The sequence below is a fragment of the Stegodyphus dumicola genome, chromosome 2, assembly GCF_044657685.1.
Source record: "Stegodyphus dumicola isolate Sdum_Otavi_A_Nest chromosome 2, ASM4465768v1".
Lineage (NCBI taxonomy): Eukaryota > Metazoa > Arthropoda > Arachnida > Araneae > Eresidae > Stegodyphus > Stegodyphus dumicola.
In genome coordinates this window covers 253,607,625-253,633,828 of record NC_140769.1, presented here as the reverse complement: position 1 = coordinate 253,633,828, position 26,204 = coordinate 253,607,625, and the positions used below count along the sequence as shown (strand labels likewise).

The 26,204-nt window shown below is 30.5% G+C and overlaps 1 protein-coding gene across 1 annotated transcript in view; it reads left to right on the top strand.

The window, feature by feature from the left end:
* Positions 1–23,382, top strand: part of Hip1 (Huntingtin interacting protein 1) — a 100,899-nt gene extending 77,517 nt beyond the window's left edge. The window contains exons 27-31 of the mRNA XM_085812047.1: positions 3,240–3,340; positions 3,910–4,139; positions 7,281–7,342; positions 7,449–7,559; positions 21,248–23,382. Of these exons, the coding sequence (XP_085668173.1) occupies positions 3,240–3,340; positions 3,910–4,139; positions 7,281–7,342; positions 7,449–7,559; positions 21,248–21,262 (519 nt within the window). The 3' untranslated portion in view covers positions 21,263–23,382. The remainder of the gene's footprint in view (positions 1–3,239; positions 3,341–3,909; positions 4,140–7,280; positions 7,343–7,448; positions 7,560–21,247) is intronic.
* Positions 23,383–26,204: the final 2,822 nt, after the last annotated feature.

Sequence of the window (26,204 nt, the reverse complement as noted above, 5' to 3'; positions counted from 1 at the left end):
TCCACTTTTTGTTTAATGAACTTCGAAACATACTTTCACTTTGTAGATCATTTACGTATTAATAAATATATATCAGAAATTCTATTTGACATAATCGTCAACGTGACGCATGCGCAGAAAGTTTGAAGCTTTGAGGTCCGGATTATGGGTGTCCGAATTAACGACATTTGACTGTATTTATCAATATCTCTTTTTTTATTATTTTTTTTATTAAACTTACTTGATTTTGTCTTCCAAAATTCAAAATTAAGGTTTATTCCAAATATAATTCACACATTTTTTACGATTTTTTAAAATTTGTATTTTTTAAATATTTTTTATAAATTTTTTGAAAATATTTTTGAATTGTAACCTATAAAATTTTGACCATCATCTTAAAGTAGATGTATAGAAACGCCGCGGCGTTTACGTGTTTAAAACTTAAATTTTCAGCGGGTGCGTCGTTTCTACCCATGTGGCGTTTAGGTGCACTAAAAATAAAATATTTCCTACGATGGTCATTGTACATAGTTTGGATGGCCTTGTCATTGTGCATAGACTGGTGCTATTCCCACAGAAAAAACCACTCAGTTGCTTTTTGCGAACGTTATTTTGTTTACATTCTTTCCTTTGAACGGACCTACATACCTTATTCGCCCTAAACGAGATCTCAGAACAATAACATTCTTCCCCCTTTCAAATCAACATTCTCATCAGTTTGAATAGTCTCTCTTCTCTGCTATTCGATGAATCTTCCAGGACCCATCCTCTCCCCACCCCTGCCTTTTCCGCAATTTTTTTCAAAGGCGGACACGACTCAACCTGCCTCGCAATAACGAACTGATGTATTTCCCCTTCAGCATGAATGGATTTTTCTTGGCATTCTGCCAAATACAGATCCCATCAGTTTGGGTACAAGTACTTGTTGGATAGTTTTCAAGTAAGAAGAGAGCGGAAAATTTTTGAAAATGTGTCTAAACGGCACAGAAGCTATACATTTCTTACCTTTAATTTATTTTTGAGTTATGGTTTCATTTTATGCATTTTTCTTAACTGGTATGTCATATATCAGGACTTAGGTTGAGTTTTTGCATCTATACGGCTCACGACGATGTCACGCGCAATTTAATCTATTGCGGCGTTTACGCTGATGCAGCGTTTCTGTGTAATTTTAATTTTTTTCCTGCCATTTTTCTCGAGTGCGGCGTTTGCGCTGATGCGGCCTTTCTTCCGGAAATTACGATAAGAGTTTTTTATTCAAAATTTCTGAAGATATATGTGAATTTATATATTGATGCATTTTGAATTTTTGCATGTATGTTATAAGCGATAATAACACCAAATGTGTTTTAGACACTTTGTTAAAATTATTTGAAAGTAGGAACGATGTAACTTTTTTTCTGCTCATGCGCAGTGTAAAAAGAGAAAGGAAAATAGGTTGCCATATATTAAGAAGTTCGCCAAGTGAATTATTCTTGGCGCAAACTGAAAAAAAAGTGTCAAGATAAATTTTTTAATTTCTCACCAAAGATTACAAAATGTAATATCTAGGCATATTTTGAGTTGTAGAATCAAAACATGGGAAAAAATGATATTTTATATCAGAAAAAGTTCAATTTTGCATCATAATACCTATATTAATAATGCTATATATAAATCTAATATATTATCATAGGCTATAATAATCATATCTTAAGTCGCGCTTTTGAGATTTGAAAAACTCAGTTTGAATTTCGTCAAACAGCTCAGTCGAAAGGAAGATAACAAAAATGCTTTTTTTTTTGGTGGGCGGGGGGGGGGGGGGCACAGTGTCTGTGTTTGAGGATGTTGTTTCTAAAGAGAGGGTTGGACCCATGATTTCCAGAAGCAACCGCAAGGAGCCTTGTATTGATGTTTATTAAGTGTAGAATTGAAGAAAATATGTGGGTAACAAGGTGGTGAGTCCAACTTTGTAAGTGAAGTCTAATATTCAAATAATTACCCATTTACTTTCAGCACATTGAAGGTTATCAGATGGTGCCACCTATATAATGGCTTTGTATTTTGCTTTCGCTTCCTAAGAAATTTCAATATGATTGACAATAGCCGCAGCTGTACTTTTGGCTCTGGAGTTGTTGCGAAAGTTGCAGAAAATATTTTTCTGACCTAAACAATATGTTAAGTATCAAGATATACTTGTTTGGAATGGGGTATTGGTCATACAGGTTTTCTTTTTTTTTTAGAGTATTGAGGAGTAGAAAAGAATTAGACGCCAAGGAAGTGAATTTCAGTTTTAACATAGCAAAATGTGCTGCTGCTTAAATTTCCAACTTATTATTTATGGTCCAGCTTATTGTTTTTCTGCAGGTTCTAATTATTAGAGCTAGCTCATCAAAATTAAAGTTTGAATTTTTGTTTATGTTGAAAAGAATTTCCAGTTCTGGCTGTAGTGGAATCTGCTAAGTGAAGCTACATTTGCTGATTGTCTTCTGTAGCAGCCTTGATGCAAGCAACTCAGGTTTCAGAAAATGCAATTTCAAAATTAAGCAAAATAATAACCTTATTTTGGCATAGATTTTGAACTCTGTAGAAGGCAAAATTTAGTGAAGAAAGTGACAAAAAGTTTTTTAAGACTGAAAAGGCTCTGACTGACAGTTTAGTAGGAATTCTTGTCACAGGAGTTTCAGGACTTGAACAATGGAACATTATATTTGAACAAGAAATTATGTTTGTTTATAAAATTAAAGAGAAAGTACTAACTTCAAAGATGAAGAAACTGTTAACATTGAAAGAAATGTATATTTAAACAAATAAGTAAATATTGAGTTTTTGTTTAATTTTGATTTTCCTGAAGTCATTAATGCTTCATTATTTCATAAATAACTAATTAATATATTTAATTTTGTAATTTCTACTTGTTATCTTTCTAGATTTAAATTAATGATTTAAGATGTCGTATTGCTGAAGTCTCAGTGAAGTCCGGACTCGGATTTCGTACTGCATAATAAAATTTTTCAGTGGTTTTAAGATGAGATACATGAATAATTTTGAATTTCCAATGCAAACTTTATTCCATTTTTAATTCTGATTGCATGCATATTTTTATGAAATTCCATTGTTTTAATAATAAAGTTTTTTAAATAAAGTTTTTATGAAAGTTTTTATAAAGTTTTAAATAAAATTTAATAAAGTTTTTATGCCTATTTGATTATATTCGTTTTCTAATTTAGTACACTCTTACACAGCTATTAAATCTTTGAAATTTGCCTTTTTAATTAAAGGGTACTGCATCTGTAAAAGAATTTTACAATCGTAATCATAGGTGGACTGAAGGTCTGATATCTGCTGCTAAAATCGTAGGTTTAGGAGCTAGATTTCTAGTGTAAGTTCCTTTGATGCATATCAATGTTTAAATGAGTTATATTATTGTTAATAGCTTCTTAGTATACTGAAAATTTAGAAAATTCTCGCAGATATACAAATTAAAAATTTAATTTATCCTTAAACAGTGTTATCTTATTATAGTATCTATTATTTATGAGCATTCTTGTGTATATTATGCAACTACTTGATAAAAATGTGCTGAGTCTTAATTAAAAAAAAAATAAATAACTAAATCATGTTGTTAAAATTTCTCTGGAAAAAATATTTATTTAGTGGATAATTGAATGAAGAACTATAGACTCTGTATTTGTTCTGAAAAATTAACCTATTAACCCCATCCATGATTATTGTGATATGCCAATATTTTACTTTAGTTTAAGGAGAAATATTAAAAAAAATAGATGCATTTAAATGAAGATAATGCTGTCTCTAACTTCTGTATATTATACATGGTCTTGAAATCTGCCTTATCAAGCCTAAGAAATTTTTGTATTTGAAAACTGTCTCTGTGCTTTTATGTGTGTGACATATCGTTCATTTGCTCTTGTTATGTTTGTTTTCATACAGCAATGCTGCAGATAAAGTTGTCAGTAAACAAACTAAATTTGAAGAGTTAGTAGTTGCATCTCAGCAGATAGCTGCTGCTACAGCACAGCTTGTGATTGCATCTCGTGTTAAAGCTGATAGAGGAAGTGAGAAACTAGCTAAAGTATCTCAAGCTTCTAAAAGTGTAACACAAGCAACTGGACAGGTAGTTGCAACTGCTAAAAGTTGTGCTGAAATGGTTGAAGAATCAGGTTTGTATTCAGATATTTATTTTTCTTGATTATATTTAATAAATAAATAAATAAAATTAAAAATATGAAAGCATTCAGATGTTAAGTCACTCAAAAGACTCTATTAAATTTAATATAGTTTAGCAGTAGAGATTATGAATAGAAGTGGTTCAACTAGAATAGCAAAAAAAAAAAAAAAAAAAAAAAGTTACTATACTAGAATGAATATTAGATTTAGACTGACATGGGAATGTTATATATATTCTGTATATTTGAAAAGTGAAAAAGTATATAATGTAATACTATAAAATTATTGAATGTTTTTAATTACTAATATCATGAATTAAATATATTTTTATTTAAATCAATTTGATTAAAAAGTAAAACCATATTCCTAAGAACTGCATCCATTGCTTTTAAATAGCTTGATTTGTATCAGTAATAAGATAGATTAAATATGATGAATGTCTTACATTTTGCTGAATGGCAACAGACTCAAATAACTGGCAGGCATTTGACATGAAGCAATGTAAAATCGTGTTTAAAATTAATATCCCTTTTGACCTTTAAAAAAATAAAAAGTTATCTTTTTTTTTTTTTTTTTTTTTTTTTTAAATGGTACTTTCTGTTTAACCACCCATGTTACAATGAAAACAGCCATGCCGACGTATTGACAGCTTTATGAATTTATGAAAAATATTTATTTAACTATCTTTACACAACTGACAAAACCTAATCTGTTTATAAATAGTAATAAAAAGAAACATTTTGGGGGAAAAAATCTGTATTGCTGAAACATTTTTATAGCTAATGTCCTTTCAAAATACAGCCATGGATACTCTTTGGCTGTAGCCTTACATGTGTATGACATATATATGTGTGGCCGCCCAACCAGTGTAGTGGTTAGTGTTGCTGACTGCCATGCCGAAAGGCTTGGATTCGAATCCCGTAGAAGGCATGGATGTTTGTAAATGTATAGTGTCCATGCAGCATGGGGCATTCTAAATATGCGGCGAGCTGGTAGTCCTCTTGAGAGGTTGATGGTAGGGAAAAAGGGGTGGGAGACCCTCGGACCCGTCCTCCCAGGGTGCTCTCCATCAAACTGGGAGCTTAACTGAGCTAAATTGCACTGTCACCTGTAAGGTGTTCAAGACTGTGGCACCAATTCCTTGGGGCAAGAAGTGCAGACATATCTTGCACTTCTTGCCCCAAGGAATTTGTGCTGACTATAGGTCAAACAAGTGAGCCATTAGTCAACAACAATAACATCTATGTGTGAATTGGTTTTGTCCCATATATACTTGAAAATATGTCAAAAAACAGCAATTTTGCTAAATATAGAAACCAGAGATGCTGATAATCCGAAAATAGTATCCATTGGTTAATGATTTGTATTTTTTTGTATTGTGATCAAAAAGTATCAGGAATGACTTCACAAAATACATTGTTTCAAAATACTCCCTTTAAAATAATCTCCTCTGACTGCAATGCACTTATGCTGATATTTTTCCAACCTTCAAAGGTTTTAAAGTTGCCCTTTAGAACTTTCTTTTATTGCATCCTTAGTCTTCTTAGGTAGTGTTCATAAAATAGCAGTAATTTTAGCTGTGAAAGTAAGAAAAAAATGATGTGGTGCTGTGAGCCAGCCATATTTGTTGGAATTTTTGTCCAAAAATTTAATAGTAGCAGCACTAGAAACCTGTGCATTATGATGGTGACGAATCTACAAATTATCTTCTCATAATTTAGGGTTTTTTTTAATAAATTGCTTGATGCAAACCTTACAAAATGCTCATATAATATCCTTTGTTAATAGTTTGGCTAGTTAATGGAATAATGTTTTTTGTATTTTTATATCATCAAATAAAGCATCAATTCTAAGTAAAAATACTGCATTAGTTGTAATAAACTGTGGAGGAAAAAATTACACTAGGTACACATTTGTAACAGAAGTAACTAATTTCAGTATAATAAAGCATATTTCAATATGTTAAAATCAATATTTCTTCTCCCTTCAGCCATTATTCCAAATTTAGTATTGATATTACAAGCACTGAGATCCTAAGAAATGTAAAGTATGCAATAAAAGGGTTTTGTCAGGCATTTAAAAAATGTTCATATTGATTATCAACAATGTAATAATTCTGCTCTGTGAATATTGAATGTAACCAATATAGAATAACAAGGTAATTTTATATTGTGGTAATGGTGATATCTAGTTTTATGGATCTCAGAAAGATTTACTGGTTCAGTCTGATACCTTTTTTTTAATTATTATGTTTTACCAAATGAAATATTTATTTCACAAGTGTGTGAACAGTTAATATTTTCAAATTATGTGCTCTGTAAGATGTGAAGCCATTCCACTTATTAAAATATTATTTATTTTATAACTTTTTTACTTTAACAGTGAATTAAGTAATTTCATGTTCTGTATTTGCTTGAGAAATATTAAACATTTAAATAATTTAAAAATTAATAGTATCAATGCAGAGAATGTATATTATTTGATTTATTTAGATGTTCTAGTGGAAACCGCGAATGATTTAGATTAGGTGTCATCATTCATTTTGTTTAGATGTTATCAAATTGAAGTTCCTTTAAGTTTCTTTGCTTTTCATAATTTTTCTAAAAGATTCCCATCACTGATTAATTTATTTTATAGTAGGCTGTACTTTGAAAGCATATAATTTCTGCCACCTGTTGTGTGTATGTGATCAAATTTAATTTATGATTTGAAATTCTATGCACTAGAATTAATGTACTTTATTTTAATTTGTTTGTAAGTATTATACTTGCACAAATCATGAGGTGTTTATGATTTTGTTATTGAACCAGTTCTTTAGAAGTATTTAATAGTGACATGATTGTAAGAATGATGGTAGCAATTTTGCATTGGCCTCATATGTTTGGGTGTATTTTATGAAATATATCTTGTATAAAGATACCACTTGTAACTGAGCAAAATTAATTGTTCACTAATTGTGTGTCATGTGCTTGCTTGTGAAAAACATACCAAGCATTAACTATGTAATCAAGTATTCCATAGCATTTACATCACTTAACAAAATTGTTTGAAGTCTCCCCCCCCTAATGTAAATACAGTTGCTTCTGTTAGTTGAAATTTCTATATTTAAAACTTGCAATTAATTTTTATTTCAGAGGAAATGGATTTTTCAAAACTTACATTACATCAAGCAAAGCGGTTAGAAGTGGAGTCACAGGTTTATATTTTTTTTAATAATTTTAATTTTAATTACAGAAATTTGCTATTTCATGTATACTGAGTTTAACTAACTTGCTAATTTAAAATTATGTTTTCTTCCTAAGGTACGTGTTCTGGAACTAGAAAGTATGCTTGTTAAAGAAAGAGTTAAACTATCGAGTCTGAGAAAGAAACACTATCAGTTAGCTGGAGCAAGTGAAGGTTGGGAAGAAGAGGTAAATTTAGCAAAAACATTTAAATTTGTTTAAAAAGATTGTTTAAACGCTATTTTATAACTCTACCTTATGTTTTGTTTGCAGACTGTGTCAAAAATTCTGTATATCTAGAAAAGTTGCCCAATAATAAACTCTGAATAATTTGTAACTCTTAGATAGGCATGTAAATGGTAGAAAATGAACTTGAGAAAACAATCTAAAATATGTGGAGAGAAGTCTTCAAAACAAATATATTAGTTGGCCTGTGTGTCATTTTGGTCTTTTCGTGCAGTAGGGTTATCTGAATTAACAAATACACATGCCTCAAAAATCTTCTCCCAACAGTGGCACTATCAAGGACATTTGATGCAAGCTGAAACACATTTTACTGGGAAGCAGTCTCATCACACCAAAATTGCCTCATACAACAGTTAGAGTGATGACACATTCAGATGGTTATGATATTAATGGTTTCAATATTGATATCAAGAGAGCAATGGCTGGTGTAGAATAACACCTTAAGAAGGATTTCATTATAATATGAGCTGGTGTAGAATTACATCTTCTCAAAAGGATTGCATTTACATGGTATTATAATATGATATACATTGCGTTATTTGATTGTATGATGATATGAGCTACATAATTAAACTAACAGCTTTGCTGTTTCCTAATCAGAACCATCTCCCAGATCTTCTGGATGTATAATTTCATGAAACTGTGTTGCAAGAAAGCTGACACAGACTGGGCTACCTTGTGGTGTATTTACCATCCTTAGTATCAGTAGCAATATTTGTCATGTCCTGTCATTGCCAAGAAGTTTGGAATATATCGGATTGGAGTTGAATCATGGTTTTAGCTTACCTCATGTGATCAATAAAGTTATACAGTAAAAAGTCTTGAGGTGTAGAATTTTCAAAACTTTGGCAATTCCAGATATTAGGCCATTAATGTAAAAATCATATAAAATTAAAAATATGAGATGTTTATATTTGAAAGATTACAACATCTGTGAGCTTAAAACCAAAACTTTGCAGAAAGAACTCGATGTTTATTTTATTTTACTAACATTTCTTTCAATATAAGTTTACATAACTTATATTGAAAGCAGTTTTGTTCTTTGTGTTAATCCTTCCTTTTAGAACATAGTTTCATAGACAACATAATTTCTTTTTCGATTACAAAGTTTCATTGTTCAACTCCTTTAATTGCCATATAAAGAATTCTCGCTGAATTGTCAGTTGAAATCTTTTTATTCTGAATGACTCTTTTTTTTTTTTTTTTTTTTTTTTAATCTTTATCTCTTTCTTCACTGTTGGTGGTAATATTTTCTGGATTTAAAACTATAGTATTGATTTGATCGTCCATTGACTATTGGGGCATTGTCATCGTAATGAAAGGTTTCATTTCACATTTCTCTGCATTTTTTCACGTGTTAGGTTAATCAGGAAATTTTGTGTATTGCTTGTGCTATCTGAAAATCTTCAAATTTGTGGCTATCATTATGATCATGTATTACTGCAGACCTATTTCGTGACCTTGCAGTGCTTCACATATCAGATTTTATATTAAAATATTTTAAGAATTCATGGCCAATCTTACTGCTGCATCAGTTTTGAAATAGGGTACATTTCAGTGCACAGAGAATTCCAATATCCATTGTCTGATTGATGAAAGTGCAGTTTCAAAGAAAGAGAAAAAACAGAGAAGTTATTTTTTATGGAATCTTTTATTTTGTTAAGGTAGCAGTAGTGGTAATAGACTAAAAAAAATAATAAGCTGATTTAAATCAAAATGTTGAGAAAGAAAATGCTAGCTTAGTTAAGGTCATTGAAATCTTTCTCCTTTCTTTCCTTCAATGCCATCAAAAAATTCAGTATGTTTAACATTTCACTCCAAACAAGCATCAGTATTCACTTTTTGTATAAAAAAATGCTGCCCATTCCCACAACCATTTAAGGGCTGAAAATAAACATCTGGTTCACTAACTGGGAAATGCTTAAAGATGATGTTTTAACATACTTGCTCATTTCTGAAACCTTTACGTGTAATATTTATCACCTTTAGTGATCTTTCTTAATGCTTTAATGATGCAGTGAAGCATCAGTGATATTCTGCTGCTTATTGTATTGCCATTGCTGTTGCATCTGTTGTGGCCAATTTTCAGCAAAGGTATGCCCATCCACTTAACAGATATCCGTATAGTGTCACATCCATTCCTTTGGATTATCAAACCTCCAGATTTTTGTAACTTTTAAATGACATACTAGGATGCTTAGTGTGTATGAATTTGCTGATAAGTTACACACTATCTCGCTGCAAATTCTGCAGGAAGCATTTGACATTTGTTTGAGTCCACTTCATACTACATAACTTTGTGCATTGTCATCAAAGATATCTATGTTTTCTCAATAAATGGGTAAAGATTGATATTCACTTTAAAAATTTCATCTTTCTCCTCTCATTGCGAAGTTACTTTGTGCAATTTTTTTAGGTGTACAAACTTTTTTTGGGGGGAGGCAGAAGGATAACAAGTGGGTTTATATTTTATAAAATACTTTTCCGTGAATTTATTTGTTACAAGTGTGCATAATGTTTATAATTCTTTAGTTCACAAATAGTTTATATTTATTATTTGAGAGGTTTGATGTCATACAGATATTAATTATGCATGTAGTATATGCAATATGTAGGTCTCTGAGGAAATTAAGTAAAAATTCTGTGTTTATGGTCAGTTTTATAAGAGCAGTAATAATAACGGTAAAATGTTAATGTACAAAATGCATGCATAAAAAGTAACCAGATATATATATATATATTTTTTCATATAAATGAGATAAAAAATTCTAACCATCAAATAAATTTTTCTCCTACAAAATAATTGCCAGAGGAGCCTTTATAGATATTCCAATGTGTCTTTAGGTCATCAAAACATTATTTATAGGCATTGGAACTGACCGTTTGCAAAACACATATAATATTTGATATCATATCCGAGACATTTTCAAATCTCCATCTTTCATGGCCATCTTAAGCTTCAGAAAAAGAAAAAATCAGCGGGCCATAAGTTGAGAGAATACGATGAATAATTGCAATTAAATGCTTAGCAATATGTTATTTTGCAGACAATGCTGTTTGGGGGCCTAGCATTATCATGTAAAAGAAACCATTACCCAGAATCAAAAACAGGGACAAATTCATGTGAATGAGTCCTTTGTAATGAAAAAATGCAATCAGCATCAGCTTAGTCTTTGATTTCAACATTTGCATGTTTTCCACATTTTCAGTTAAAATTAACCTACAGCTTTCTTTGCTTATCCCAAGTATGTGTAAAAGTTGCTGAGTTGTTACACGTCTGTCAGCTTTTTCAAAGAATGAATTTTCTCCTTATTTTCAACGTTTTCTTACCCTCAGATAAAGCAGTGCGCCACTCATACACTTGTGTTCTTAATTGCAATTCATTACCATATAACTTCGAATTATCTGTAACATTTCGATTGCAAATTTACCTTTTTCCAACATTTTTCCATCGGAAGCAATTTTTTTTTTTAAACAGTGTCTTTTCAGTAAGTGAAAAGACATTTTGGTATGCAAGTGACAAAATAAGCAGTTTAAATGAGCTGTAACAAGAGTTGAGATGTTTCTTTCTAAATATATATATATTCATTCTTTCACTTCTTATTTTGTCATTTGGTCTTTTAATTTGTCTGTTTACTTTATGGGTGCACATTGTAATTAAAATAATTGTGCCACATTTAATGCTGTGTCTTAGTAACCCTAGCAATTCTATAAATTCTGCAAAAAATTTTTGCAATGTTTTACATCAGCAATGAGATAAAAGGATAAAAGAATTTACCTTTTATGCTATTTTTTCTCTGTGTGTGGAGAATTTTTTATTTACCAAAAAGGAAAAGAGTTACATATGCCAGGAATTTAATCCCCAGTTTTTTCTATTCAATTAGCCATCAGATACTTTATCAGCCTGAATATGTAAGTTATCTGAACTTCAAATTCAGCGTTCTTTGTGAGAAGTGCATACAAATAAGTCAAATTAATAGTTCCATGTAATTGGGTAAAATTTCATCAAAACAGCGAGTCTTCTTGATTTGTTGTGCCAGTACTTTTTTCATTCATGCCAAAACTTCTTAGAATGACAAAAAATTTAATGAATGCAAAGTATATTCCAGTAAGACACATTTATTTATAAAACATCTCTAAAAAGTTATATGAAATTTGTGTAAAACTTTGTGCCTCTGCAATTTGTATTAAATAAGACAAAGTGAAAAATAGACAAATCAAGTTACGTGAAAAGCATCCTTAAAAATTAAACTTTTTTCTTTTTTGCAAGTAAGAAACTGTTAATCAGTACTCCTATTATATGGAGTTCAATAAATGTTATTATATAATATTTAGTGTAATATAATAAATTAGATGTTTTTTAAACTTGCTTCCGTACTAATTATAATTCCTTCAAAACAAAGCGTTTGATTTTGGGATAACTTTTTGATCTGGAATACTGTAACAAATAAGTATCATTTTTAGCATGCAAGTTGCATTTTCAAAGGAGGTTCAAACATTAAATGATTTAAAGTGTAAAATTTCTGAAAATTAAATTTAAAATATATATTTTATATGCTGTACTGAAAGAAAATATGTAGAGAACATTTTGTTTCAGAACTGATTTTCTTAAAATTTTTTCTTATTCTATGAAATATTTTCCATTAAAATAATTTCAGAAGGCTATTATTTATTTATTTATTAAGAGTAACAAAAGTTAGGAGCAGGGCGTAAAAAAAATCACATTGTTTGAATTTAAGACTTTTTTTTTTTTTTTTTTTTTTTTCTGCATTAGCTTATTAAAAGGTTACCTCTCATTTAAGGTTTTCAGAGTAGTTAAAACCCTGATAGGGTGTAAGATTTTAGATCTGTCATGGAGACCTATATTTAAACAGCATTTATTATCTAAATTTGTATAATTACTTTTTTAGACTTTTTTTTGTGAACATATATTTATTAAGATGACATTCACATTATCAAAAAAAGTAAGAGAGCAAAATATCTTAAATTACAGGCTAAAATGTGCCAAGTGACAAAAATATCTCATGACTGGATTAAACTGCTCATACCCCTCAGAGGGTTAAATCTCTAATTAGATGGTATTAAGAAGCATATAATACTAATTTTACTTAAATTAATATAATAATCAATAATTAGAGATGATACAAATTTTACATAATATTATTGATTAATAACATAAAAAGCAATAAAATATGTTAGCAGCTTTTGTTATTAGTAACTTTCAAAATCACTTAAATACAAACTTACCTACACACATATAATGACAAACAAACAAGAAAACACATAGTTACATCTTCATAAATAATCAGAGTAAATATAATCATAGGAATAATACTTAAATCTGCAATCTGCGTAACTTTTTCAAAAGAGTTGATCACATATCATATGCAGTATTCATTCATTGCTTTAAGCAAAATGGGGGGATAATTAGGCTGCCTTTTCAATCTCTAATTGATTTCTTAGTTTTCAGAACATTCTTTTAGTCTCTGCTGATGATAAGATTTCTGTGCTCAACTCGTCCATTGCTCCTCCCTCCCCTCATGCATTCTTTCATAAAAGCTTTCAATCCAGTGTAATACGGAACAAAATTATCTGCATATTTTCCTTGTATTAATGCCTGTTCCTTTTCACTTGCTAGTAAGACTTCAGCTTTATAATTTAGCAATAAAATATGTCCTGAGAAATTTGCTAATGACAGTGCTTGTTCATATCATGTTTTAGATAATTTTTTGCATTCTATATTGGGCCCGTCAATAGCTCAGTAAAACTCATAATTAAATAAATCACTTTACACAAAAACTCAAAAATGGACTGTATACTAAAATTTATTAATTACTCAAAAAGCCGCATAGTTAGTTCACATCTCTCGGCGTCGTCTCAGAACACACTCAAAACTCAATACAAGTGGCCGCAAGGTGGCACTATAAAAACATCAGTGTCATGGTTTTAGAACACAAACATTACATATTTTTCACAGATGGCGTCAACATCCAGCCCGGCCTCGAATGTTACATTCAACAATAAATTTAGAACACAAGTTATAAAATACAAACACAACACTCCAAGATAATAATAATATGGTTATAACAATTATACAAACTCAAACTTGATAATTAACTACAAATACAATTTAAGTAACTGAAACTTTTTCATTAACAAAAGGCAAAGGTACAATTTTTGTCATTGGCCTTTTATAGGTTCCATTTTTATCTTTAAGTGTCACAACTCGAATAATATTATCTTGACCTGGATGGGTTTTAATAATTCGTGCTAAATGCCATTTTAAAGGAGAGTAATTATCCTAATCTTTTACTAAAACTAAATCTCCTTCCTTCATTTCTACTTTTTCTTTATACCATTTAGGTCTATTTAAAAGTTTGTTTAAATATTCAGACGACCATTTTTTCCAAAAATTTTGATTTAATTTTTGAACCATTTGCCATTTAGTTATCCGATTTATAGGAATCTCTGTAAAATTAGGTTCAGGCAATGCAATTAAAGATGAACCAATAAGAAAGTGAGCAGGTGTCAATGCCTCTACATTTGGATCATTTGATATGGGACAAAGAGGGCGAGAATTAAGTACAGATTCAATTTGAACAATCAGAGTAAAAAATTCTTCATAAGTTAGAATTGTTTTTCCCACCACACGTTTCAAGTGATATTTAAGGGATTTCACACTAGCTTCCCATAAATCTTCAAAGTGAGGAGTAGAGGGAGGATTAAAATGCCAATTTATGCCTTCACTAGCCAAATAACATTTGATTTCTTCCTCACTTTTATCCTTAAAGATTTTAAAATCGCTCTTAATTCTCTATGAGCACCCACAAAATTTCTGCCATTATCACTAAAAATATCTGAGGGTTTGCCTCGCCTGGCAATAAAGCGTTTAAGTGCTGCTATAAATGCTGCAGTTGTTAAACCATTAACAATTTCAAAGTGCAAGGCCTTCGTAGTGAAACATACAAAAATACATACAAATACTTTTCTTACCTGTTTACTTCTACCTACAAAATTTTTTACCAGAAATGGACCACAGAAATCGAGTCCTGTTTTCGCAAAAACTCTTGATATGGTCACTCTCGCAGCTGGTAAGTCAGCCATCTGTTGCTGCACAGACCTAGAATTTACCTTTTTACAAATCATATACTTAAATATAATTTTTCTAATTAAATTTCTTGCAGAAAAAATCTAAAATTTACTCCTTATAAGTGATAGGGTTGTTTCAGCACCGGCATGGAAATAAAGAACATGAAAATGATTAATCACAATTATAGTAAAATTATGTTTAGTTGGCAGAATCATAGGATGTTTTCTCATTTCACTTAAGTCACTGTTTTTCAGTCTGCCACCCACTCTGAGTACTCACTCCATCATGATCTAAAAATGGACACAAATTCAATAGTTTACTACTATTAGGAATAGGAGAACCCTTTTCTAAGCATTGGATTTCTGTCACAAATGAAGTCCTTTGAACATTTTTCACAATATACAATAACACACTAGAAAATTCACTGGTTTTCAACGTTCCGTGTGTAGCATGCAATGGATGCCTGGTGTTATGCAAGAATCTCTTGCACCAAGCCACTACTCTTAGCAATTTGTTGTAAGATAACAATTATTGATGACATCTAATGGCTCATAAGTGTTAATAAGTGCATATATTTCACTTACTGCTGGTGGTTTTAATTCGCGAAGATACAGTTCTTCGGACTCCTCAGGGATATCATCTTGGCACTTAGTCATCACAGGTTGAAGAAATGGGGACCACTCCACAGTTCACACAGTTGAAGTTTGACTGGATATAGTTTGACCAGCACCTCTTAATATGAGATCCGCAGGGTTCTGTTTAGATGGGACGTGATGCCACTGTCACACCTCCGTCATTTCTTGAACCACCGCAACTCAATTAGCAACAAATGTTTTCATACAACAGGGCTCCTTCTTAGCCAAGCCAAAACTATCGAAGAGTCACTCCAGAAAAATACATTATTCACATTAAGTTTCAGAGCAGATATTACTCGAGTCATTAACTTCGCAAGCAATACAGCTGCGCATAACTCTAATCTTGGTATAGTAACTTGCTTTATAGAAGAAACTTTTGATTTACTTGCTACCAGCCTCATCACCACTTCACCATATTGTGGTTGTTCAGAGAAAACCCGTTGCCATTCTTTGGCTTCTTTATCAGGTAGATGATCGTCCCAATTGAACTTCAAAACCCATAGTCTCTGAAGAAATATTTTAGCTTTAGCTATCACTGGACCCAATAAACCAAGTGGGTCAAAGATTCTCGCTATTGTTGACAAAACTTGCCTTTTAGTAATTTTAGACTCATTTTCTAGTTTCACTTTAAAACAATCTTTATCTGCTTTCCAGGAAACACCAAGGGCTGACACTTCATTCGCGCACTGAAATGTGTATTCATCATCAACGTTAACTGCAAGCTCCGGATTGTTGCTACACCATTTGTGCAGAGTCATAGTTGCACTTTTTAAAATCTCAATTAATTCACGCTGTAGCTCTGTTGCCGAACTCAATGAACTGGACCCTGTTAGAACATCATCCATGTAAAAATCACTGTAGAACTGTAGCTGCTAATGGAAAATTTGTGAACTCATCTATAGAAAGCTGACGTAATGTTCTCATGGCTAAAAAAGGTGCACTTACTGTGCCATAGGTGACCGTGTTCAACTCAAAAGTTTTAACTGGACCATTAATTGACTCTTTCCACAAAATTCTCTGTAGCTGCCGTTGAGTAGGATGAATCGATATCATTCGGTACATCGTTTTGATATCCGCTGTAAAAGCATAAATATGTTTTCGGAAACATACCATAATTGAAAACAAGTCCTCTTGAATTACACCACCATGAATTGAATTCAGTGAGTTACCTTTTGACGTTGAAGTTGAAGCATTGAACACTACTCTCAAAGGTGTCGAACTTTTCTCAGGGCGATAAATGCCAAGGTGTGGAATATAATACTTCCCCTCTTGCTCATCTTCATCTTTCACTTCAATCATGTGACCTAGTTCACTGTATTCACGTAGAAAATCAGAGTACAATAATAAGTAATTTTCATCCTTACTTAAACGAGTCCACAACGAGTTCAACCTCTTAAGCGTGATTTGTTTCGAATTCCCTAAACACATTGGATCTTCCTTAAATGGTATCTTGACTACATATTTTCCGGTTTCAGTCCTAGAATAGTTTTTGAGAAAATGCTGTTCACAAATTTCTGCTTCTTTACTTCTTTAGAAATCTCAGACTCTTTCTACGTTTTCGATTTCCCAAAACTTTCTTACTGCTCTTTCTAACTCAAAATTATCTGTAATAACCCCACAATGTAATTTACTTTCCCCTTTAGCAGGAAGAGTCCCACTTACAACATAGCCAAAAACATTATTTTGTAATCTTAAATTTGAATCCTGAAGGGAAATTTGACCTGGTTTTAAAAGCTCATAGAAATGTTCTGCATTTATCAGAAATTCAATTGGGCCTGGCTTAAAAAATTTGTCATCTGCTAAATTGATATTATCTAAAGATGAAACATTAATTTCAAGAGGCCTAGAGGGCGTATATTCTGTTATTTTAGGAACCACCAAAAAATTTAAACTTAAATCTAAACTCTTGTCTCTATTTAAAATAGTTGCACTAACTCTAGATTTTATATTCAAAGACAAATTATTTATTCCTGAAACAGAAATGTTAGTCTTTTCTCCCTTTAATTGAAGCAAATCTGCTAACCTTTTGCTCATAAAATTTGAATTAGCGTCAACATCTAACAAACCTCTAACCCTAAAAAAGTTACCCGATGCATCTTTAATTAAACAAACAAAAGTGCTGAGTAAGATAGCTTTTATTTCATTCCTGAGATTGCACATTGTTGATAATAAATTTTGATCAGTACTCCTTTTATGATGTTTCTTTTTGCAAATACTGCAAGAGAATTTATTGCTGCAATTAATCACTTTATGATTTCCTAAACAGTTGAAACACAGCTGTTTCGATTTCACTAGCCCAGCCAACTGTCATGTTTTTATAAACAGGACATTTGGACAAAGGATGAATTTCATTGCATGATAAAATACATTTAGAATTTTTTATGTCAGTTAGAAAAACCTTTGACATATTTTTAGATAACTGTTTTTATTACTCAACCTAGAATTATCCACTACAGGTTTTCCCTTTGATGTATAATATAAATCTATCTCCTTTGCCAATTCTACAGGTTTTCCTTGCCTTACATTTATAAAACACATAACCTCTTTATCAAGTGTTTGACATATTTTATCAGAAATCATTAATTGTTTTAATGTTTCAAAGTCATTTACCTTTCTCAGTTTCAAATAATAATCCCAACTCGTGGTTAATCTAGACGCGAACTGCACATAAGTTTCATTTGTCATTCATTGTGTCTTCCTAAAATTTTCTAAACAAATTTGGGGGGGATGGTTCGAACTCTCTTAGTACTATTTCTTTAACCTTAGAATAATCTCCTAATTCGTCGTCTTTAATGTATGTAATAACATTTGTGGCTTTATCTCCCAACAAATTTAGAAGAATTTCCACTTTAAATTTCTCTGGAATACTTTTTGAAATGAACGCCCTTTCTAACGATGAAAAGAAATAATCCCAACCTTCCAGTCTAATTGGAATTTTAGTTGTTAATGTGTGTATACTTTTCATAAGAGAGTCAAGAGATTCTACATTTTCTCTTTTCTCATATTCTATGAGGTTTTCACTCTTTGATTCTGCTCGCAACTTTGCGAGTTCTAGTTCCGATTTCGCTCGTTCCGTTTTCAATTTCTCAAGTTCGAGCAAACGGCTCTCGTCACTTTTCCTTTCATCGATAATATTATTAGCTATACCTTCAACTAATACAGGATCCTTCTTATAGCTTTCACTGTTTTTTATTATATCAGTTAAATCTGATATAGTTTTCGCTTCTGAAATGTCAAAATTCAGCTCTACAGCAATACGCTGATAATCTTCTTTTTTTTGCACTTTTAAACATTTTGAATCTACTTTTTCAATTACACAGTTATTACAATTAAGGCCATATACCTTCTATTTAAGAGTAATCCACAAGTTTTCTTCCATAACACTTATCTTCCGACTTTGACACACAATTCGAGCTCCGGATTGGTAAGGACCAATAATGGGCCCGTCAATAGCCCAGTAAAACTCATAATTAAATAAATCACTTTACACAAAAACTCAAAAATGGACTGTATACTAAAATTTATTAATTACTCAAAAAGCCGCATAGTTAGTTCACATCTCTCCGCGGTGTCTCAGAACACACTCAAAACTCAATACAAGTGGCCGCAAGGTGGTGCTATAAAAACATCAGCGTCATGGTTTTAGAACACAAATATTACATATTTTTCACAGATGGCGCCTTTGGCGTCAACATATATCAAGATCTTTTAAGATTTTTGTTAACCTTTTTAGCAATGCTTGTAATTATCCTTTTGAATTACCGTAGATGACTGAAATTGGCTTAAATAATGCATCTTTATTTTATTTGACTGCCATATTAAAACTTTTAACTGAATATTTTTATTACCTTGAATCTTTTCTACAATTTGCCAGAAAAATGGCCAGTTCTTTTTCTTGTATAGTTTTCAAGAAAATTGCACACTGAATTCCAGTGTACTTCAGATCATATATTTAGGTTGGTTTTATCATATTCATTAAATTTGGCACAAGAAAGCTGTTATTGAAAAAATATGTTGTAACTTAAATCCCAAGCTCAATAATATTTAATATATTTAAATCTTCAGCCAATAAACTTAAGTATATGTATTGAACAACCATAAAATATACGCTGAAAGTTGTTTTCTGATTCTTTTCTCATTTTTGTTATATTTTCTGCATTATCAGCTTCAAAATTCTGAACCTTACATTTAAATTTATTGTCAAGGATTTTATGGCATCAGTAGTAAAGATAAGTAAATTTCCACTTGTATGAAGTGTCAATAATATATCAGAAACTTCCACTAAATGCACATTTCCATCTATAGTAAAAAATTATTTATTGATTGTGGCTATTAGGCCAATTATCTAGCATAATACATGCTGCTTGATAAACTACATACATCATACAAAGCTCATTCAAAAAGTACCATTTTGGGTATTAAAAACGATTAGTTTTTTTTTTTTTTTTTTTTTTCTTCAATTTATATTTTATTACAGAAGAATCTACATACCTTAAACTACTTTTTGGCTTGTTCACCTAGTGAATTATTGAATGTGCTGTATCCAGGCTCTAACTCCAACATACCTGCTTCGTAAAACCCCAACATATCCGCTTTGTGTATGGTACCCATTGCAAACACAGTTTTTTTAGTGCAAATGTTCGAATTCAATATTATGAAGTGCTTGGAAAATGTATTGTCAAATCAAAAACTGTTAATCGCCTATTGGAATGAACTTATTCTTAGGGAATCCACAACAGGCATTCACAGCATTTTTTGTCGTGGACATTTTCCCTTCTTTTGTTATACATCGTAACCCATTTTTGCACCATGCATTCACTTATATGAGGATAAATTTTGCGAGGTCGAACATTTCTTGCGTTAAAAAACTTGATAACAGCTCTTATTTCTATGATGGCATATTGTTTAATTGTTTTAAACATGGTTACCAACAAACATTGACTTCAGATGTTAATATAAACAAACTAATTCATTCTCGAGTTAAACGATGTAACTGCGCATGCATAACCCTCATGCTGCCAGGTGCTCAGGAGATACACATAAACGATATGTACTTTCTGGATTAGCTTAGTACATAGTGTTTGGTAAAACATTACTTGCATTTCTGTATTTGTTCCTCATATAAGTCATTTAATAATTTACTACTTAAAGGTGGAGTCTTATATCCAGAATGCAGCATCTTCATTAGCTTTATTTATAAAATGAGAGATTTTTTTTTAATATTATGAAATGATATATTTGTAGAATAAAATTTTTTTACCTACTTGATGATCTGTTTTAGATTTTTAAGAAGATGGTGTTTGAAGTTTGATTCTTTAGATCATACACCATGTGTTTTGAATTAGTGCCTTCATCATCATTTGCGCTTGAGGCTCGATAAATATCAAAGTGACATGCTTCCTTGAATTGTATTAACATAGCTTGTTTGAATTATATTAACATAGCTTGTTTAAAAAGTTTTTAGGTATTCAGTAATTAAATCTCCTTAAAAGCGTTGCAGATTGTCTTAATTCTCGATTTTATTGCAATTTCCACAATTGAAGAAAACAGGAGACCATCAGTTTTTAATCAAGGATTTTTTTTTTTTTAATCTGCTGTTCAAAATGATGATTTAAATCATTGATACGCTGCTTTGGGAGGGAGCAAGAATTTTAAATCTGTCATATACATTGTGGTAGATGTTGGTAAAATATGTAGAAAAATAATCTGTTGGTGGAGAAAACAGCCTGAATGAGCAAAAGATGCATATCTTATAAATTAAAGTTATTATCCATGTAACTAATATATATTTAAAATAGTAATTTTTATATTTAAGTTTGTTAAAAAAAAACTTTTGAGTATAACCGTTATGTATCATTTAATGTATAGCATTTCATTATTAATTTGCTTCTGAATTTTCAATTTAGGATTTTGCTCAATGATAAACTTTATGTATCAAAAACTAGAAGGTACAGGAGCATGTTCTGATGATTGGTTTTAAGGACCGTTTTCTTGAAGACATCCATGTGTTGGTGCTGTGCAAGTTTTTGATTTATATTGTTAATTTCACCGTCTGACTAATAATTTAACTATGTAGGATATGTAAATAATTTGTTTTAGATTTTTCACATATTACTTCTGAAAATGAATTTAGAAAATAATGTCATATTTATCTATGTTAGATATATTTACTGTATATTATTACAAATTTTAGTTATTCTTGTATCATGAATTTCTTTAAGAATATCAGCACTCAGTGTTCAATATTATATTTAAAATATTTTTATAGTTATATTATGTTTCTTTAGATAAATATATATTTGTATATGTTTCTTCACTGACTCAGGATATGAAATGTTTTTAAACACTATGTTGCAGATAATTTTATGTTTAATCTTCTATTAGTTAACTTATATGTTTCTGTATTTAAGTATGAAAGTAGTCGCATTTTTTTTTTTTATTTTTGTTATTTTGAAATGTGCTAAATTTGCAGGACTGTGCATTAAAATATTATATATTCAATGCACTTGTTTGTGATTTCGTGCTTCCAGATGTTGTCTTGTTCCTTCACTGTTTGCATCGTTTGTTGTAGCCTAAACTAGAAAAAGTTTCATATTCTGAAATTTCAACTTTTATTTTAAAACTGGGAAGGAAATTTTATTAAATCAGGCAAAATAATGAATATATATATTCTGTATTTGAATTCATTTATTGTAGCATAATTTGTGATTATGATTTTCTACATAGACTTTTTACTAAACAAAAAATCAAATATTTATTGTTTTACTCCATTATAAAAATTAAATGCATTCCTTAATTTTATAATGAATTTTTAAAATCCGTCCAGAGTGCTCTTTTTAGCATTAGCAGAAAAAATATTGGATCGGTCAAAGTTAAAGAACTTCAGCTTTTCTACCATTGAAGTAATTTTTGAAAGGATAATTCGTAAAATGTGTGTTGTTTGGGCAATTTTAAGTTTAAGAATGCATTTAAAAAGGAATTTTACTATATAAAATTGTTATTCTAGAAAGGAAATTTTAAACTTCGTCCCCCTATGCTGTTATTTGTTTAAATACTAGCAGTTACCTGTTAACATATTTCTTGAATTTTTGACTTGTTTTATACTTAGCATTTTTTTGTTCATTATGAACTGAGGTATCTTTGTTCTTATTAGTTTTGTAATTTTGTTTAAATCTTCTTCTCTGGTTTATCTTATCCTTTTTTAATATGCATTGAAAAACAGAGATAATGACTGTTCTCAAAAGCTTCTTCATATTGTAAAGGTATCCATAAATAATTTTTTTAATTAGTTTTTTTTTAAATTTGTTTGAATTTGTTTGAACTAAAATTTAATTGCCTGATTTGTTTGAACGTAAAAGTCAATTATTCAGTAGCTAATAATTCCAGAGTGGAATTTGTTTACATATAATGATGCTAATCAAAATTTATTAACTCAGTATAGTATTTAATCTTAAATACTAAGAAATTATATTCTGCTAAAAATATACTTCATACTTTTTGTAATTAACTCATGTATTTTTTGTGTTAGCATATTAATCATAAATATGAATCTCGAATTTTATGTTCTCCAACAGCATATAACTGGAGGAACATTTTATAGTTCCATGTTTGTTTATTAAAAAATGTCATTTATAAGTGAAGAAACTGTTATTGTGCTTTTAGTGGCTGCAGTTTGTCTTATGTGATGAAAATTACCTAGTGATAAATGTTTGTACTGATGTTTGTGCTCGAGTATTAATTATATAGATCGAGGTTTTTATAATTATCAATACAAAGAATCTGAAAGTGTCGGAATTCAAAAATTGTTAAGATGGTAAAATTTAAATCATCAAAATCCTTCAGATATATTTTTCTTATAATCTGTGGTGAATTTGTCCTTTGATGTTAAAATTTGTATCATTTTGTGTTTTCTATTAAACTGTTATGAGAAAGAAATGAATAAGTATAAAAACCAAAGGTATACACATCAGGTATATATTCATATGCTTCACATTATTGACTTTTGCATTCCTTGCCAATAAAATTTTTACATTTCCTTTAATTTTGTGTTTTTCTTTTTATATCTGTAAAAGCATATCTTTCATTTTATTAATTGATTTAGTATGTTTCTTAATCATTAACCCTCTCACTGCGAATTTTTTTTTATCGAAATAGGTTCAAAAATTGTGTAATTTTTTATTACATATTTCAAATCTACGTATATTTTAGAGTTAAAATATACAAAAAATTTTTGTAAAAGAGTTTTTTTTTTTTTTTCAATATAGAATTAGATCATAGAAAAAGGTTGTCAGGATACTGAAATTAAAGAGTAATGATATAAAAGGAAAATTTTGAAAATTAATATTGGTTTAATTATGATTTATTTTATAAAATACAAAGATTAAACATATATATACTAATGAAAATATTTGCATAATGTAATATTTTGCATATCAATTCTGCACTGCTGTCGAACATTTTCAATAGAAACTGAATTTTCAGATTCATCACTATCTGCAGAAGAATCCGAGAAATTCTCATCAGTTTCGCTATAACCGTCTTCAATATACTTGAAATCAGAGTCAGAACTACTATCAGTGTCGGAAATATCATCAGGAATATAGGTTATATCACTCGTGAAATGCCTTCCTGCCAGACATCTTTGAGCTCTGAAAAATGCGCGAAAAATGCTACATTGCGTATTCTTGTATAATTGGCAGAAATGTGGACAACTAAAGCCATCTGTTAGCCCACATCTAAATAAGCAATTGAACATCACATAAAAGTCAAAAGGAAACCTTAAACGGGGAAAGAGCGGGTTGCACAGTTAAATAGATGGCAAAAATTCATCCCTGCAGAAATCATGGGTTGCGCAAATTTTGCTACTTTTACATTGCCCGTGGACATCGCAGGATGCACAGCAAGAGGGTTAACTTCTACAGAAATAATTTCCTCAAATGTGCAAAAGATATTTTAAATCGAAAATTCAGATTTTAAGACTCTTTAACTTGTTCAGCACTTTTTTTTAACCTAATTTATTTTTCTCACTTTTTAGTTCATGAATTAGCATTAGCTTTGATAAATATGACTACACATCATATTTTTTATATATTTTTAGCCGGTCACAAAATTATTTCATGATATTTAGGCACAAGGAATGTATTAATATTTTAAATATGATTTTCATTGGCAAAATTCAGCCTTTAACAAAATCTGGGTAATGGCTAAATTTCTTTTTCTTGTCAAAAGTTAGCATCTCCTTCTACAGTAGATAAGTTCCAAATTTTTATGCCTAAAAATTTTGGTCAGCTAATGCTTTAATGTGAAATAATCTCATTTACAGTTTATAGCATATTTAATCTATTTAAATAAATTTTGTTTTGTTTCAGTAGTTTCATTAAGATAATGGCTTTTGAATTTTCATATTTGCATAGCCATCTTTAAGAATTTATTACTTATGTTCAGTTACATACAAATGTCTCCAAATTTAACATTGATTCAGATCTTTATTATGAATTTAATGATAGTTATCATGGTGCAGTTTCCCTCCCCCTCTCAGTTTTCCTTCAAATTTGGCATAATTTGAAATTTTGCTTACCAACAAAGATTTTATTACAACATTCCTACGAAGAATTGAAAGCAGTGTGAAAGTACTTATGAATCAAAAAATGGCAAAAGATTTATAATGTTCCTCACTACTTGGACTATGCTGAACTGTAGAGGAACTTTTGAACTATGTGGCAACATATCACTGAGTTCAACTATTTAACAACAAAGTCCAGAGAAGGGTTAAAATACCCTTTTGTTCACTCAGAGAAATAACAACAGATGGCCCCTTCTCAGGCTTACAGGAAAGCCTCCACTCGGGCTTTAAATTGAGATAAGAAAATAAAAAAGTAATCTAATACTAAAACTGACTTAACCTAAGCTAGATGCAATTACTTAACGTAGTTGGCCCTTAATTAAATTAGCCGGTGATTATCAATAGGCACCTACAATATGGCCGAGCATAGTATGTTTAATAATGAAATAGCCTGGCAGTAGACACAGATGGCAAAAAGAAGATGCATGTTTTTTCATCATTGTATAATCCTGTTTCTAAATCAACTGAAATTTTATTTCTTGTAGTTGCTGTTCTGACTCACAATTGTAAAGTATTTATCGCCCAAACCATTTGTGATTTATTTTTAAACACTTCCAGTAATGAGTCAGAAGCTTCTAACATGGCTTCTTTTATCAAATCCCCATGGGTATATGTTTTTTTTTTTTTTTTTTTTCTTTTTAGCTAGTTAATGTGAAATTTTAAATGATGTTGATGCAGCTTTAGACCTTCCAAAGGTTTAGCAGAAATGTTTTTTTATTTGTTAATAACTAATTTTAAAGAGGGTATCTTTTTTCTTCTAATATCGGGGCTCACAAGATAGTTGGTATCAAAATCTGAATGAGTGATTTTGAGCTGTCTTTTGATGTTATTTTTCTTGAGAATCACCACACTATTACTGCACTATAAGCAGACATTTGCTTTTAAAATTAATTAAAAAAATTTGTCCTTCTCAGTAATCTTGAGAATCACCACACTATTACTGCACTATAAGCAGACATTTGCCTTTAAAATTAATTTAAAAAATTTGTCCTTCTCAGTAATCTTTAAAATGAAAAGTTTCTTTTACAGTTATTCATAAAGGGTTATATATAAAATCTATTTAAACAGTGTGATACGTATTTGGTAATGAAAAACACGACTATCTTGCATACTCAAAATACAGGAAGCTTCTCTGCAGAACAGTAACATACTACCAAATGTATGAATAGCAAGAATTTTCCTGCATGCTAAGTGGCAAGTGCCATTCGTGTATAACCATGATTGCTATTTTTTAGTTGCTC